The sequence below is a fragment of the Engraulis encrasicolus genome, chromosome 22 (assembly GCF_034702125.1).
Source record: "Engraulis encrasicolus isolate BLACKSEA-1 chromosome 22, IST_EnEncr_1.0, whole genome shotgun sequence".
Taxonomy (NCBI): Eukaryota; Metazoa; Chordata; class Actinopteri; order Clupeiformes; family Engraulidae; genus Engraulis; species Engraulis encrasicolus.
The window spans coordinates 28,845,435-28,863,228 of NC_085878.1; the positions used below are offsets into that span (position 1 = coordinate 28,845,435).

The window sequence follows — 17,794 nt, forward strand, 5'->3', positions numbered from 1 at the left end:
TGACTGATTTAACAAAAGAATCGATTGATGTATGAAAGCATGTTTAAGTCTGTTGCGGTTTCCTCCTGTACCAGCGTATCCTTTCCCTCAGCATGTTTACACACAATGTGTCTAAGGGAGGGGGGGAGATCAGTGGAGAGGGCAGCGAGAGGGTGGGGGTGAGTTCACATGAGCACAATAGGGCTCTTTATCCATATGCACTAGGGCTGTAACGATACACTCAACTTACGATTCGGTTCGTATCACGATTTTTGACCTACGGTTCAATACACCCCACGATTTCTGAAATGTTTCGCCACTGAAGTTTGGAAACACTATCACATCAAATCATAAGGTTGTTTTCTGGACTAATGGGTAATAAAACTTTGAAAGGGCGTATCACGATACTGCCTCCTTGTATCACGATACAGTATCGTGACTCTGTGTATCACAATTTCTCGGTTCGATACAATATCGTTACAGCCCTAATATGCACTGTTCACAGCTCTTTGATAGCAGGACTCCGCCACCACCTCCCTGTTAGTTGGCCATGCCATGCAACACCAATCAACATGGTTATGAACAGATATCTACTGGACGTCAAAGGCTTGTTTGAAAATGACTGTGAATGGCTAAGTTGGGTGGTTACAGTGATGACTGATGATGTGACTATGCTTGTGGCGAGCTAACACCCTTATGACTATTGTTGATATGTGAGGGCAAGTTGCTTCCGGCAGGTCAGGTTGCTTCCGGCTGGTTTCGTAGCAACAAGAATAAACGCACGCACGCACGCACACACACACACACACACACACACACACACACACACTGTGTTCACATCTCTGTTCACATCTCTGACCATACTTGTATGGCATATGCTGCAGGATTTGTCACCTGTCACGGCGATGTCACTCAAACATATCCATACACACAGTCACACACATGGCTATTCAATGTATGGCCTTTTGGTTTGTTGCCCATCATGAGGGACACAGATACAACTCTATGTGTGTGTGGGTGTGTGACGTGTGTGTGTGTGTGTGCGTGCGTGTGCGCGTGTGTGTGTGTGTGTGTGTGTGTGTGTGTGTGTGTGTGTGTGTGTGTGTGTGTGTGTGTGTGTGTGTGTGTGTGTGTGTGTGTGTGTGTGTGTGCGCACGTGTGCGTGCGTGCATGCGTGTGTGTGTGTGTGCGTGTGTGTCCTCTGCTGCAGGTTTGTGCCGCGGCATGAGGACGAGCTGGAGCTGGAGGTGGAGGACCCCATCCTGGTGGAGGTGCAGGGGGAGGACTACTGGTACGAGGGCTACAACATGCGCACCGGGGCACGCGGCATCTTCCCCGCCTTCTACGCCACCGAGATCACCAAAGACACCGAGCACTTTAAAGGTACGGTATCCAGTTCACCTTATTATCGACTGTTACCAGGGCACCACAGGACCCCATTTTTCGAAGCGTCGTTGCTAACCAGTTAGCAGCATACTAGGTTTCCAATGGGAAATTGCACTGCAACCAAGTACGTTGCTAGCTTAGTTAGCGATCGATTTTGTCGAGAAACGCACCCCAGGTTTGCTAGTGGTGGCTAGTGCTGAATCGTTCAGAGGGGCTACGGGAAGGCAAACAGGAACTAGCGGGCTGGCAATTTTCTGATAGGCATGACAACATGGAAATGGGTGGTGAGGAAAAAGGTGGATAGTGAAAGACACTGCAACCCCATCCAATTGCTGTGTCTTGGTTTCCCTATTGCCCCCTTCCCCCATGTTTCTGTCTCTGTTTCTGTCTCTGTTTCTGTCTCTGTTTCTCTCTCTGTTTCTCTCTCTGTTTCTCTCTCTGTTTCTCTCTCTCTCTCTCTCTCTCTCTCTCTCTCTCTCTCTCTCTCTCTCTCTCTCTCTCTCTCTCTCTCTCTCTCTCTCTCTCTTGCTGTTTTTATCTGGCTTTCTCTCACACACACATAATATCTCTGCCTCCTTCCATCTCTACTTCTCTTTTTCACATGGACATTCATTTTATCTCCCTGCCCCTATACAGTGTGTCTCTCTCTTCCTCTTGCCCTCCCCCACTCTCTCTCTCTCTCTCTCTCTCTCTGTCTCTCTCTCTCTCTCTCTCTCTCTCTCTCTCTCTCTCTCTCTCTCTCTCTCTTTCTCTCTCTCTCTCTCTCTCTCTCTCTCTGTCTCTCTCTCTCTCTCTCTCTCTCTCTCTCTCTCTCTCTCTGTCTCTCTCTCTCTCTCTCTCTCTTTCTCTCTCTCTCAAATTCAAATTTAAATTTAATTCTCTCTCTCTCTGTCTGTCTGTCTCTCTCTCTCTCTCTCTCTCTCTCTCTCTCTCTCTCAAATTCAAATTTAAATTTAATTCTCTCTCTCTCTCTCTCTCTCTCTCTCTCTCTCTCTCTCTCTCTCTCTCTCTCTCTCTCTCTCTCTCTCTCTCTCTCTCTCTCTCTCTCTCTCTCTCTCTCTCTCTCCCTCCTGTGGGTTTCTAAATTGCCTCCACTGTGATAAGAACCAGGAGGGATTGTAGTCGTGCTGGTTTTTCCCACATTCCATCAATTATTTCACATTCAACTCAGTTGCTGCAGTAATGAACTTGCTGAGGACAGATATTCTCACATCTCTGGCTTTTATTTTTAGCCCTCGGCTCCAGCTGTGCTCTCTCTCTCTCTCTCTCTCTCTCTCTCTCTCTCTCTCTCTCTTTCTCTGTCCTCTCTCTCTCTGCCTCTCTCTCTCTCTCTCTCTCTCTCTCTCTCTCTCTCTCTCGTTCGCTCTCTCTCTCTCTCTCTCTCTCTCTCTCTCTCTCTCTCTCTCTCTCTCTCTCCCTCATCATCATCAGCAGTGTAGCGCAGGTGTTTGAGGGGGGGATTTGAGTGTACCCAGGACTCGTTTCAATAAGCCTATGTTTGCTCTCTTTTCTCCTTTTCTCACTCACACACTTTCTCTGTTTCTCTCTATCTCTCCTTTCCCCCACATCCTCGAAATTCATTTTCCTCATCTCTCATCCCGTGCCCTCTCTCTCTCTCTCTTGTCCTCTCATTTCAGAACCAGTGAAACCAAGTGACTGGGTGGAGAGGCACCGGCTAAAATTCCTGGGCTCTGTGCAAGTGCCCTACCACAAAGGCAACGACGTGCTGTGTGCAGCTATGCAGAAGGTATAGCATGGCAGAATTTTCTCTCTGGCTGTTATTCTAAGCTTGTTCTGACAAGTGAAATATGGGTTATAGAAACTGCCCAGTTCAGTTTTATGATCATATTTTATATTTTCAAACTTACAGTACATTTAATAGTGCAATAACATGCGTGAGCCAAGAGCATATTGTATTTACAATACAGACATTACATTACTGTACATTGCATTTGGCAGAAGCTTTATAACCAACGCGACTTTCAAAAGGGGACATAATCATAGCCAACATCACTAGCAAATAAAAAGTGCACAGGAAATATACAGAACAACAGATAATAAATAAATACAGACAAAGACATTAGCTTATTGCTGGCAAATACATTAGCTTATTTTTTTTATTAGATAAGCTGTTTTGCTGTTGTAAGGTATGTGGATATAGTGTAACATATACTGTAGGGTAGGCTATATATTTCATTAGCATTGTATACCTCATGTCAGCACATCTCCCTTTGGCTAGTCTCTTATGTGTGCTTCTCTGATTGGCTGTAGATTGCCACCAATAGGAAGATGACCGTGACGTATAACCCGCCCTCCTCCTGCATCCTGGAGATCAACGTGAAAGGAATCAAGCTGCTCGTACAAGACGAATACGGAGCATACGATCCTGTAAGTAGGGTACGGGGACACGAATGTCTAACACACAGGCACGCGGAGCTATACCTCTGTCTGACCAAAACACTGAACATTTTGGCAATCCAATTGACTCTTTTTCTTGTAAGCAACAGTGGCCTTCATTCAGTGTCCATGGAATATGTTTTGTTTCCCTCAGAACAAACCATTATCAGAATAATGTGGTAAAATCAAGACAGGTGGCCACACTAGATTCACACCGTACGTATAGAAACAAGTCAAATTTACATTCTTGTGATCTATTTGGTCGTATACTCTCAAAGTGTTTAAATAATAATGCAACATTTGCTGTACACACACGCACACGCACACGCACACGCACACACACACACACACACACACACACACACACACACACACACACACACACACACACACACGCACACACACACACACACACACACCTAATAATTTATTCAAAACAACAATATGTTAATATCGTGTAATTATGCAGACATGCGGAAATTTAGGGGAACAACATCACAGAGCCATGTAGGGATTTGGTGATTTCAACCAGATAGGGGGGTTGGCGTGCCTGCCTGCATGCATGCTCTAACAAGAGGAATCAATCTCCCCCAGGGTATAGTCAAAGGGACCAATTAATAACCGGGCAGATTATCTTTGTTACACACCAGGAGTACTACTGGCCCCCTACAGAGATCTACGTTTCATCCATCTCATAAGGCAATGCACTGTCGCCATTCTGACTTGGGCTTAGAGTATGGAAGGTATAGCAACTCAACTAGGTAGACTGTCTTTATTACCTACCAGACATACTATTGACACACTATGGAGAGTGTTGTCAGTAGTTTTATCTAGGACAGTAACAAGCAATATGATTTATTATTTACATTATGCTTACAATTACAGCATAATGATGTAGAATGGTTGTATGATGTATGGAATAGTTCAAAATGCTTATAATTTGTCTCCTCCTGTGGTGGTGGTGGTAGCATCGCAAGCCATCCTACGTACTTCCGCCAAAGGATTGGCTCCACTACGGTAGTCTGGCCTTGCTCTTCTGTGGAGTGTCCAGATCGGTGGGATTTTGATTGCAACGCCCCCCATCTAATCTAATCAGAAAACAGCCAATAAGCGAATAAGCGCCCCCCACGTGGGGAGAAAGGGGGAGGACACTTGTGACGATGACAAAAACGTCTGCGCCAATGGCTCTGGTCTGCGCTATGTTGTTGTCCAATCATTTCAAACCATAACCGAGTGCAAACTTACCGCTTCCTGCAATCGTGTCAGATCACACAACTTACAGACCATAAATACGAAATGAAATGGTAGTATTATGGGATGGTCAGGACCAGGCTAGTTGAATGGTGTGGTGTAGAACAGTGGTTCCCAACCTATAGGTCGGGACCCAACCTATGGGTCGCCAAAGATCCACAGAGGGTCGCCAAGCCTTCTTGAATTTAAGGGGTTTAATTGTAAGTACCTTAAATAGCCGATGTTGAATAAATGTAGGCTAAATGACAAAGCATTTATTTAAATAATATATGCATAGAAGCAACAAAATGTGAATGTAAACATTTATTATATATTTGACCAAAGACGCAGGAAACAGAGGGTATCATGAGAACCCCCAGACGCTCACACGGTTGGGTCACCAAGGCTTACAATGGTAAAAACATGGGTCCCTGAAGAAAAAGGTTGGGAACCACTGGTGTAGAATGATTCAAAATGCTTATTATTTGTCTCCCCCTTGTGGTGGTACTGTGTCATAACATATGGCAAAGTAGAATACTTTGTATGAAAATGTACATGTAGTGTTTCTGTGTGCGTAATATGCCTGTGTATATTTTAACTTCTAAATCTAAAACTAGAACCACAAACCTGTCTGTGATCAGCCTACCAAATTTTACTAGAATTCATGCAGCAGTTTGATGGGAATGGTCATTCACTAATCTCTTACACCCCCTTGTGGTTGTAGAAAGCCATAGTGTTATTGTGCATTTCTCAAGCATCTTTATTTGTTGTCATGCTTCAATGTGTGTTAAATACTGTATATATGTGTGTTTGCACATTTAGTTTTTAGTAACAATAAAAGTGGGCAACGTTAAATTGACAAAGTGACCTTTATTGCCAGTGACACCATTGCACACAATACACAGGGCAATAAAAAAACCACAAACACAAATTTTGCGATTGGACACTGTCCACCCATGATAAGCCATCGTCATACCCCTCTGTCCTTCACTTTGATTTTGTGTAACCATGTGTGAACAGTTTTGTCGGTAACCCTTTACTTCACGGCACAGTAATTACTGTGTACTTTCTGTGTAACAACAGGGTAACAGAAATATGTTACATGGTATTTGATGGGTAAAGTGTGATAATTACAAAGTAAATACCATGTTATACACATATCTCAAGAATTAGTACGAAACTACTGGATATTTTCTAATCATTTAATCATCAAACTTCTCTCTGTAACCCTGTTGTTACCCCATTAATGGTATTTACTTTGTAATTACCCCCTTTTAACCCTTTAGATACTATGTAACTTCTCTCTGTTACCCTGTAGTTACCCAGAAAGTACACAGTAATTACGTAGGGTAACTGTACCGTAAAGTAAAGCGTTACCGTTTTGTCTAGGAGGGTCGTAGAACGAGACAGATGTAGGGGGTAGACATGTGGCAGTGGGGCACTATGCCAGAGAGTGAGAGTATGTTGCATTGTGGGTCCAGATGAGAAGATGTGTGAGGATGCATTGTGTGTCTGGGGACATGTCAAGTACTGTATACCTCAACACAAACAATAAGCCAGTCAAAGCAGTGTTTTGATGGACTTCTTTCTTTCCGACTAAACAGGATGCTCTCTCTCTCTCTCTCTCTCTCTCTCTCTCTCTCTCTCTCTCTCTCTCTCTCTCTCTCTCTCTCTCTCTCTCTCTCTCTCTCTCTCTCGCTCTCTCTCTCGCCATTCACAGGAAAACCAGTGCAGTCATTTCTTCCAGCTCAAGAACGTCTCTTTCTGTGGTTACCATCCCAAGAACAACAAGTAGGTCACAGCGCAACAAAAAGCCAACAGTTGCATAACAAAAAAAAACAAAAAAAATCCCCCAAAAAGCTTCAGAAGAACTTCATAGAGTAAACTGGGTCTCTTTTTTTCCTTGAGTGTTTTGGTAATGAGGGTTTGTGTCTTTCTTCTCCAGATACTTTGGGTTCATCACAAAGCACCCAGCAGATCAAAGATTCGCCTGCCATGTGTTTGTATCAGAACACTCCACCAAGCCTCTGGCAGAGTCTGTGGGGTAGGTTTGTCTTCTTCTTCTTCTTTGTCTTCTTCTTCTTCTTCTTCTTCTTCTTCTTCTTCTTCTTCTTCTTCTTCTTCTTCTTCTTCTTCTTCTGCTTCTCCTACTCCTACTCCTACTCCTCTCTTTCCTAGTTTTATGTGCATGCAACTGCACAATTATGAATTTCGAGCCTTTCCTCATCTTGTGTGGTAAAAAAAAAAACACCAGGCAGTTGGGTATTCAACTACCCTTTATTCACGTTTACCCAACTCCTAAATCCTATCCATCTCTCCTATTCACCATACTCTTTCAGAGTTAAACATAACATGTATTAAGTAACTATTTAGGTACAATATAAACTTGATCATATTTTATAATCCATGTCTGATGTGAGTGCATGTGTTCCCTCCCACAGGAAAGCCTTCCAGCTGTACTATAAGGAGTTTGTGGAGTTCTCGTGTCCTACAGAAGATATCTACCTAGAATAGTCCCCGCCTTCCCTTCCTTTCCGCCAAACCCCCAGCAGCCCTGTACAGCAATGTGTATCATAACAATGTTGCATGACGGACGAAGACGAAGACTAACAGACAGAAGGAAGGAAGACAAGAACCAGAGGACTAACACGCTTGACAGCGCAGGGCAAGATGACAACAAAACACTGACGAAAGAAGGACAACGAAAAGGGAAAAATCAAGAAAATGGGACTTGCCCTCAAATCTAGCACTGTCTTTTTGTCGATCACATGTCTTTGTGCAGTCATTCAACAATAATAACCTGCAGCGTGGTTGGCTTCGACCTTCTCTCCATCCACCTCCAGCAAGCACAAGACCAACACCGTGACAACAACGTGGCTTCTGCTGTACACACACACACCTTCAACAGGACATGATGGCGATGATGACGCTCACGTGCGAAGAAAGTACAGCCATAGTATGTTGGAGACCAGAATCTTCGTCTCAAAGAGCTGATAACAAAATTATTTATCGATTTGACTTCTTGTTCCTCATTTGTTTGATTTGTGATAAGGCCCTACGGAAAAAAATAGGTGGTGTGTGTGTGTGTTGGTGTGCGTTTGTTCGTCCATGTGTATGTATGTGTGTGTGTGTATGTGTGTGTTGGTGTGTGCGTTTGCGGACAGGTGTGTGTAAATCACAGCCAAGTGAAGGGCCCTCTCTATTGCCCCAGGCAGAGAGTGAAGGTCCCCCAGACAGAAAAGATGTACACCTACTCGAGCTTCAATTTTCCAAGAGGCAGCCCGACATGACAGATATACGATCTTCCCCCGTCTGCAAGCATCAGTATATCTGCGAGCAGGTTAGACACCGGAGGCCGGGAAGCTCCTTCTGTACCTCATTACAAAACTCCAGACACCTTATAGTACAGCACAGTGTATGTGCTAATGTTGGCATCGACAGTACAGTACATTCATTCTTTTTCCATAATTATGTATGGTATTTTCTCAGCAATTGACAAAACTATCCATATATCGGAGTGGCAGACCAGCATATGTGACTGATTCATATGTCATATGGGGAAAAGGAGGAAATTGGGGAAAGGGTGCACAGAATTGGGACCGCATTACATTGTATACATTGAGAGAGGGGGTACTTTCAGAGGATTTTGTCCCGGGCCCACTCAAAGCTGTCAGCAGCCCTGGGTGGAAGTGTCCTACACAGACACGCCTGTTGTAGAGGGGACCCTCACTCTGGCCTGGGAAGCACAAGGCATACAGTATGACGCAGTGTCTTTCAGAACTTTCACAAGTAGTGCCTCTTTTTCTTACCATTACTCAAGCAAACACTTCTTTTTTGTTATTATTTTATTGTCATTGTTCGTTCTTACGATTGGTACCGGTAGTCATTTTTGGTTTGTTATTATGACAGAGTTTTCTTGTTTTGAGATGTTCTTGGAAGTGTTGAAGTGGAGGCTTGCGCAGTGGGCCGTTAGGAATGAGCTGTTGACAGAGGAAATAGAAGTGGAGTGCTGTGCCTCCTGCAGACATACTTGGCCTCGGTCCTGGGCGGTGACACAGTCGTTGTGACATTCTAATAGGGCCCTTGTATAACAAAATGTATTGTTCTATGAACTGTAAATGAATATTAATAACAGCAGAGTATAATGTGATAACCAAGCGCTTTGGTTTACTGGGGTGCTGGCTTTGCCACTGCAATTCTACTGGATGTTATAATAGGGGACCTTTAACTGGCTTTTGGAAAGCTAACACTCAGCAACAGTAGGGAGGGGAGATGAGCTGTAAACCTAAAGAAACAGCCTTCCAGACTACAACCTCTTTTTAATATTTGGCGTGATGACTAGTTTTATGAGCGCGGAGTGACTGTTCGATAGTAATTTTGAGGTTTTTACTGCCGAGTAGGCTTTGATGAAGGCTGAAGTGCGAGAAAGTGAAACACAAAGATCCCTCGCCCCACCCCAGTCTTAGTCTCGGCCCTGCCAAACGAAGGCCTTTATTGACGGCACACAGTGTGAGTCTGAGATGATCGATCGCACCTCATCTTCTTCCACCTTGTTTTTGTCCCACCAGACACATTCTTGTGGAGTGCCCAAAAGTTCATGGGTGGGTTGGATTGCTTCCCCCCCCCCCCTTTTTTTTTTTCGGTTCCTCAGAATACCCACACATCCCCTCCCTAACCCAACAAGTATTGAAAAAAAAATGTAATATTTATTGCTGGGGAACCTGATGTGTATTGTGAGGGAATGTAAAAACTTTTGCCAGAGAATGCTGAAGTAGAAGTTCAGAAAGTGAAACTTACCACGGTGATATTTTTCAGATATGGAGGAACGTTGGTCTGTTTCAAATTATGGACAGACATTCGAGTTTTAGACGGTATGGGTGGTCAGGGCCTTTCAGTTCCTCTGCTTTTGACTGATGAAGAAAGTTCCTAGCTTCCTGGTATTAGAATTCATCCTCTGGACACATGTCACCAGAGATTGATCATGTTTGAATAATTAACCTTTATATATATATAAAGCTCACCAAGATCGATCGTCCTAAGATATTGTTTCTGAGGCATTCTTAAGTTTTGCATGTATGAGAGCATCATTATTCACCAAGGCGGAGAAATAGAACAGGGTGTCATTTGAGCTTGTGTTTGTGCCGTTCGCTGGAAATGGGAGCCGTTTAAAATAGAAAATCGTCCCCCACCCTACGGGAATGATATGTCTGGCTAAAAATACGATTGCCCATTTTCCTCCTGCTCTGAGATTTTTTTTTTTATTAAATTATTATCGAACGCAATGAAAGGCTAATATTTCTAAGGCTGAGATTTTTTTTTTCAAAAATGATTTTATTTATTTTGTGCAGAACCTCTATTTTCAATGGATTCAAATGTTTATTTTCATTTTAACTGACATACAGTAATAATGTGAATAGGCCTACAATTTGTACAGTTTCCCTCGCGGTGGCCAGAGAAATGACTGAATGAGCTGAATGAAGAAAAAAACAACTCACTAATCACCAACTCATTGTCTACCATACATCATGTGTAGTACCAATGACATTGTAGATTATGACCTGGAGTGCTAACATGGTGTTTTCATTCATTAAAATGGCCATTGGCTATGGGTAAAGCCAATACCAATACCACATACAGTACATGAGTCTGTCTTAAGTGACGGCTTGAATCAGGTTTCCTGTAACGCAATATGAGAAAAATACATGATGATTTCATGATGTGCTGTACACATGCAGACGTATGTATCTATCTCCCCACTGTAGTTACCTGCTATTCCCATCAACTGCCAAGCCCCGCAACTGGAAATAAATATTGGAATCCAAGACAGATGACATGGTAAATGTATGTTGTTTATTTGTGTTTTTGTTTTTCTTGATAAATGTTACACAGATTCCGAAACAAGGCCACATCTGAACTTTTACATTGTCACCTTTGTGGTTTACCTCAAGTGCAGAGGACCAGAGACTGTCAGGAGAGGATGCCACAATATGCCCTATACACAAGCATATTGTATGTATGAGTGCAAAAAATGCTACAAGTGAATACTGTATAGATTCAAACTATAGTGGCGAAATAGTTTTATTTCATTCTTCCCTCATTTTGAAAGTGTGAAATTAATCTTTATTTAAAAAGAAATAAGCATTATTTATTGTGTCCTGTCATTATTTCCATGGCATTCGTAGTTTTTCATTTGCATGTACTAAATGTTACCTATGGTGGTAATATTTACTCATTTTGTTTTGTTTTGTTTTGGGTTTTTGTTTTTGTTTGTTTGTTTTTCGTAAGGTGGAGATGACAGCCCCAATGTATGACAGCATGTGAGTGATTGAATAACAATGGTTCCTCTTCACTGGTGGTGAAAGACTAACCTGGTTCTCACGCGATGGCATCTGGAACATTGTCAATCGCTTAGCTCTGGAAAGGTGTGGGTGTGTTCAAAACAGCTCGAACCTGATTGGAGAATTCACGTGGCTTTTCTTGAATCACGTACTACTTCAACCACTGACTTGTATATATCCCGCCCCGCAATTCTGATTGGACAGACTGTGAAATCTCTGATTCCGTTCGGGCTCGTCTAAGATTTCCAGACACTCGTGCGAGCTCACGAAGTTGAGCGGGAATGCACGAATGGTCTGCGGGAGAGCCAGGCTAGTGGAAGACATGGGCATCAGCAGAATCTCGAAGTTAAATGAATGATCTGAGTTTATTTATCATTTTCTGCATCTGAAGAGGTGATATCTATGAAAGTACAGTATGTCTTCAGAATTCAGATCCTGATGGTCTATTCTTCCTCTTCCTCTGCAGGTAGAGGGGCACATGTGGGGGCACAGGCCTCACTCCATAATCTGGCAAAGACAAGACAAGTGGACTAAAATTAGCCTAGTGATCATCTGCATTACAGTTTTTCTCGATTGCTTACACACAATTTCTGGTACTTCATACACTATTCTCTGAACATTTCACCCATTTCCCAACTCCCCTAACCAATGTCACTGAACACTAAGCACAATTCCCTCTTTACACTTACATTTCAGTTTTAAAACACACTTGTTTTAAACCACTAGACACAATTATCTGGATTACACACAATTTTCATGAGGAAAATCCCTGGTTGTTGCATTGAACACACTGTCATTTCAAAACACTAAAATAAACTGCCATACTATGCTCACTTCTTCATCACATGGGCAAACTCTCTTCATACCGGTTTACAATCTGAAATCATCACCCCATAAGGACACACATTGCATGTGATATTGATGAATACATGAGTGGATGCAGTGAGAAAACACATTTGTTTAGTTTTTTAACTCCAAAATTTGTTATACAAGAGATCACTTTCATGTGGTTACCCAATAGTTTACAATAAATTAGTGCATTTTTTTAAATGTCAGAAAAATATGTAAAATTTATTTTTTGCCACACATCTATGTACTCTGATTCTAAAAACAATATTTCAGTATTTTATAACAGAAAAATACCCTCTTTAGTAAGAAGAACACAAAATAAGTTTCTACTGTGTGTCAAGTTGAGTATATGAGTTTTACCTTGTGCATATTAGTGTTCAATGGTTCACGTAAGAGTGTATTAAAATGACCGCTTGTGTGTGTCATTTGAGAACAAAATTACCTTTTTAGAGGAGAGTACACTGTTTTGAGACAAGACGTGCATTTTTCAGAGGTAGTGTGGAGTTTTGCCCGTTGTGTGTGAGGTTTGGAGATTTGTGTGTAGAGTTTTGAGAATTCGAGAACTGATTCCGAAAATTGTGTGTAAGCAATCGAGAAAAACTGTAAAGCAATTAGCTAACACTTAGAAAACCATTGTGATGCGTATAGATGCCTGATGTCAAGAAGAGATGTACAATACTGTACCATCATTGAGGGTGATATGTTCATGAAATGGCTCTGGGTCAAACAGCAACTTCAATTCAACGCCGTCCTTTGTCTGTTCTCTATCAGGCCTACATAAAACATTTTTTTTAAAGGTTGACATTTAAACAAGGGAAATGTAGCACAAGTAAACAATAAACTAACAACTAACTGATACTGGGATACTACAGTTGTACTAAGGCTAGTGGTGCTTACCTATTTTGTAGAGGGGCTCCAATGGTTGAGACAATTAAAAAGGACAGAAGTAGTGGCATACAATATGAATGGGAAAGCTGCATGATGAATAGAAGGTAGTGCACCCTTATATGAAATAACAGGTTGCAGTGAAGTAAGCTATTCCAACATGTTAAGTTAGAGCCCTTGCCTGTGCTTATTGCCACTGTGATGTCACTATCAGTGTGAATTCTAGTACAATGTTCAGGGCCATTTTGATACTTGGGGCTGCTACAGGAAGAATTTTACTATGTAACTTAGGTGCTGTTTCCATGTAGCAGGATATTTTTAGCAGGGTATTTTTTTCTCCTGTTTAGGTGTAAACGCAACATGTGGATAAAAATAAATCCTCCATTGTAACAAATGCGTTTCAGCCCCCTAAACAGGATATTTTTTTCTCCTGCTTTTTATACCTGGATTTTAAATATCTGCTACGTGGAAACGGAAGGCCAAAACCAATGCAAAACCAATGCAACCAGGAGGAAAAAATATCCACATATAAAAATATACAGCTACGTGGAAACAGCACCTTAGGATATCCCCGGGACATCAGCCTTCATTCCACAGCTGCAAAAGTGTGGAGTCACACAATTCAAACATTGTTAATCATTACACTGTACTTTACATGGGGATGAGGATCAGGATGTAAAGTCAAAACATGAATACGGATACATTTAGAAGCTACCTCATCACTGGCTGCGTGCGGATTGTTGACTCAAACACACACATACACAAAGAGACAGTGCAGAACCTCAAGAGAGAGGACTTGCTGTACTGAAGCGTGTACATTTGCACACAAAAAAATAGTGTGTACATTTGCACACAAAAAAATTGAGATCCTAAAAAGTACACTTATTCCGACAGGGAGTAGGCTGTTCCAGAAGCATATGAGATGTTAGTGGTAACAAGCAATTAAACATACCACTGGACTGAGGACATCATCAGGAATGACCGTGTTTGTGGCGCCCACCTCATAGCTGAAGTTATTGTGACCATCCATTGTCTTATCTCTGAAAAAATACCTGGCTAGTTTTCTTTACAAATGTGTGGTTAATGGTTGCTTCTGCTCCAACAATGCACACGCAGCTTGAATACGTCAAACAAAAGGGTCTAAAGATCATGCTTTGTGCAAAGTCAATGAGATCAAGAGGCAAGAGGCCGTTGGAAAGGATGCTCCACTGCCCTCTAATGGCTACAGGGACTAAACTGCTGAGATGTCTTACAAAAAGAGAGTGAACACAAATGAGAGCAGATCCCGAGGGGATGGGGGAATATTGATGTTTTAATAAGATTCAGTGTATACCGATAGGCCTTCAAGGCATCCAAAAACTGTGATGCAAACCACCGTCAACACTTTGGGTCTTGGGTTAATTACAAAGGGCAAAGGTCAACGTACACAACACCTTGGGCCATACATATGACCACCATCCATCTCTGCCTCTGTTTTCCAATGTCCTTGCTTTGGGGTTTAGCTGTCTCTACGCATTCAGGTGTTACTGACACAAAAGAGTGTGTGTGTGTGTGTGTGTGTGTGCGTGCGTGCGTGTGTGTGTGCGCGCGCACGCGTGTGCGAGTGCATGTGCGTGTGTGTGTGTGTGTGTTGTGTGGCGTGGGTGTGGGTGTGTGTGTGTGTTGTGTGGCGTGTGTGTGGGTGTGTGTGTGTGTGTGTGTGTGCGTGTGCGTGTGCGTGTGTGTGTTGTGTGGCGTGTGTGTGTGTGTGTGGGTGTGGGTGTGTGCAGGGTCGCTGACAGCATTGGCCGGGCCCCGGTCACAGCCACCTGAAAGGGCAATACGTACAACGTAATGAGGACCCAATTCTGGGGCCCCTCTCTCCCTTGGCCTGGGACAACATACCCGTTCCCCCCCTGTCGGCTGCCCTGTGTGTGTGTGCGTGTGTGCCTGCGTGTCTGCCCGCACGCGTGTCAAAGAGAGAGAGAGTGTGTGTGTGTGTAATCATTCACATTTCTCTCTCTCTCTTCTATCTCAAATTCATTCGATGCATATCACCAAAATGTCTCTTTGTCACATATCACATTCCATTGCAGTTCGCACAAAATTATCATTCCATCAATACATTACTTTGCCCCAGAGAATGGTGGGTTTGGCAGAGGCCAAAAGCACAAACCTCAAGTGAAGGAAGGAAGGTAGTTTCTTGTAAACACCTTTAGTGACAAGCAGCCTGACTGCGGTATTCACACGTTGATTTATTTCTTCTCCCAAAGATCTGATGACATGGCAGGGAACCACAGTCAGTATCTGCCCTTAAGCAAAAGTTCACAGGGTCTCCTGTTCTTGAGTGAAGCAGTCGCTTTCTCACATAAGGTAGAAACATTCACAGTACTTCCAAACTGTGCAGTCATGACTGAGATCACAAGAGGCACAATGTAAAGAAAAACAGGGGTTCAGGATGAGAACATTCCTGACATGTGGAAGGACTATTCACCAGGCACATCAGCTGCTTAAAACCTGAAATGAAGCAACATTTCTGAAAAGGAAGAAGGCCCAACTGCCGCTAAGTGTGGGCAATTTTAAAGTCCTTAGTGGGCATGTCATAATTACATTTTTAAATATACTTTCTTCTTTTCAAATAACTTCGGACATTGAACCTTGAATCAAAGAGCACCCACAAGAATACTGTATTCATCTTTCTAAAGAGACTGAGCACGCCTCTGACTTCCAAAAAACCTGAAATGACTTGACACTTCTTCACAGGAAAGTCATCTAGTCACAGGTGTTGCCTTGACCCCATGAAGATGGAGCCATCATGGCTAAAAGTCATGACATCATCCACATAATGAAAAAGTGTATCAAGAGGAAGCCTTCATGCAATTTTATATGTGTCTCACTTGCAATGCTCTACTATAATCTGTCCAATGTGCTTTTTTCAATTTCACTGCCATTGGATGTTGGCTGAATTATTTCAGATTACTTTGAAACTAAAAAAAAAATTGTGGGTGGCATTTGATGGAAGTTTCAATGCCTGAATTTATTCGACTTACTTGACAATGATCCATGGGGAATTTTTAGCCACTCGGCTGATTACCGGCAGTTGGTTATGGTTAAATTATTAACAACTAGCGAGTTAAGTTAACTCTGCCTTGGCAAACGTCTGCGCTCTCTGAGTGCTCTTTTTTTTCCCTTTTTTTTATGTTCATGATCTGAGGAAGGCCCCATGACAAAGGTTTGTCAGATTAAAACACCTTGTTGTCTCATAAACAGAGTGTGTGACATCATTTAGCCTTAGGCTATTCATAGTATTTTCATGAAACTTCATTTTAGGAAACTAGAACCATTTTATTTCATATGCTTTTGTAATTACCATTTTTATATATATAGGGCCTATATATTTAATGCTGAAGCAACTGAGGTATGGTAAGGCGAAACCACCACAGTGACACACTGACACGCTGAAATATTCAGGTAGCTCATCATATCCCACGGCTCTCCACACATTCCTGACTGAAGGCTCCACAAAAGCCCATTGTGCAACGGACGGGGCAGGCATCTCATATACCACTGGCGGACCTGCCCACTCCACTCCCAGCCATAGCTGCCTTCTTACTGTAGAACTCTTCAGGGTCTTCACAGTGTGTGTGTGTGTGTGTGTGTGTGTGTGTGTGTGTGTGTGTGTGTGTGTGTGTGTGTGTGTGTGCGTGCGTGCGTGCGTGCGTGCGTGCGTGCGTGCGTGCGTGCGTTTGTGCGTTTATGCGTTTGTGTGTGTGCGTGTGTGTGTGTGTTTGTGTGCACAAAAGTGTGCGTGTGTGTGTGCACGTGCGCGTGCGTGCGTGCGTGTGTCCAAGTGCAGTGTAACCTGCCCATTCTACTCTGCAGTTGGCACGCTGCCAGAACAGTGTCACCCTGCACAGGTTTATGAGCAGAAAGGTTTAAAGCCTTCTTATAAAACTCCACACACAACACACATCCCTCCGGCACACCACAGCGGAGAGAGAAAGGGAGAAAAGAATAGGAGTGTGTGTGTGTGTGTGTGTGTGTGTGTGTGTGTGTGTGTGTGTGTGTGTGTGTGTGTGTGTGTGTGTGTGTGTGTGTGTGTGTGTGTGTGTGTGAGAGAGAGAGAGAGAGAGAGTGATGGAGAGAGAGGAAAGACAGAAGGAGCAAGGGAGAGAGGGAAAGAAAGAAAGAAAGAAAGAAAGAAAGAAAGAAAGAAAGAAAGAAAGAAAGAAAGAAAGAAAGAAAGAAAGAAAGAAAGAAAGAAAGAAAGAAAGAAAAAAAGCAAGCTAAAAAAAAAACCTGTACAAACATCAAAGGCACTGTGTGAAGGCTTTAGTTTTGGATGTCGGAGGCCCCGGGTGCAGTAGTGGGTAGGGGCAGAGCCGCTGACAGCTTTCATCAGGACCAGGACAAAGTCATCTGAAAGGGCCCCCTCTCTCACTACATACAACATAATGGGGACCCATTCCTGGGCCCCCTTCCCCCTGGGCCCGGGACAACTTACCCCTTTGTCCATCCCTGTCGGCTTCCCTGGGTAGGATAGGAGGTAGAGCAGTGCAGTGCAGTGCAGTGCAGGTCTGCAGGTGTGTTTACTGTGGGCCCGCCTGTCCTCTGGATCACGGCATACAGCTCCTTACAATGCAGGCCCATTCTCTCTGATCACCTCCAATGTTTTGCGCTGAAAAGACTTGAGTCCAACATCTGTGTCATGAATGAATAAGGTGAATGAGTTCTTTTTAAGCAGCTGTAGT

General features: G+C 43.1%; 1 protein-coding gene and 1 long non-coding RNA gene across 2 annotated transcripts in view; one reads left to right on the plus strand and one right to left on the minus strand.

The window, feature by feature from the left end:
- mapk8ip1b (mitogen-activated protein kinase 8 interacting protein 1b) overlaps positions 1-11,130 on the plus strand; it is a 69,614-nt gene extending 58,484 nt beyond the window's left edge. The window contains exons 10-15 of the mRNA XM_063188259.1: positions 1,190-1,362; positions 3,003-3,112; positions 3,637-3,753; positions 6,713-6,783; positions 6,938-7,036; positions 7,434-11,130. Coding sequence (XP_063044329.1) covers positions 1,190-1,362; positions 3,003-3,112; positions 3,637-3,753; positions 6,713-6,783; positions 6,938-7,036; positions 7,434-7,506 — 643 coding nt within the window. The 3' untranslated portion in view covers positions 7,507-11,130. The remainder of the gene's footprint in view (positions 1-1,189; positions 1,363-3,002; positions 3,113-3,636; positions 3,754-6,712; positions 6,784-6,937; positions 7,037-7,433) is intronic.
- A 546-nt stretch (positions 11,131-11,676) lies between these two features.
- Positions 11,677-13,250, minus strand: LOC134438566 (uncharacterized). The gene is made up of 3 exons (XR_010032625.1): positions 13,077-13,250; positions 12,864-12,943; positions 11,677-11,837 (listed from the first exon to the last, which is right to left on the minus strand). It is a non-coding gene; the product is annotated as an uncharacterized LOC134438566 (long non-coding RNA).
- Positions 13,251-17,794: the final 4,544 nt, after the last annotated feature.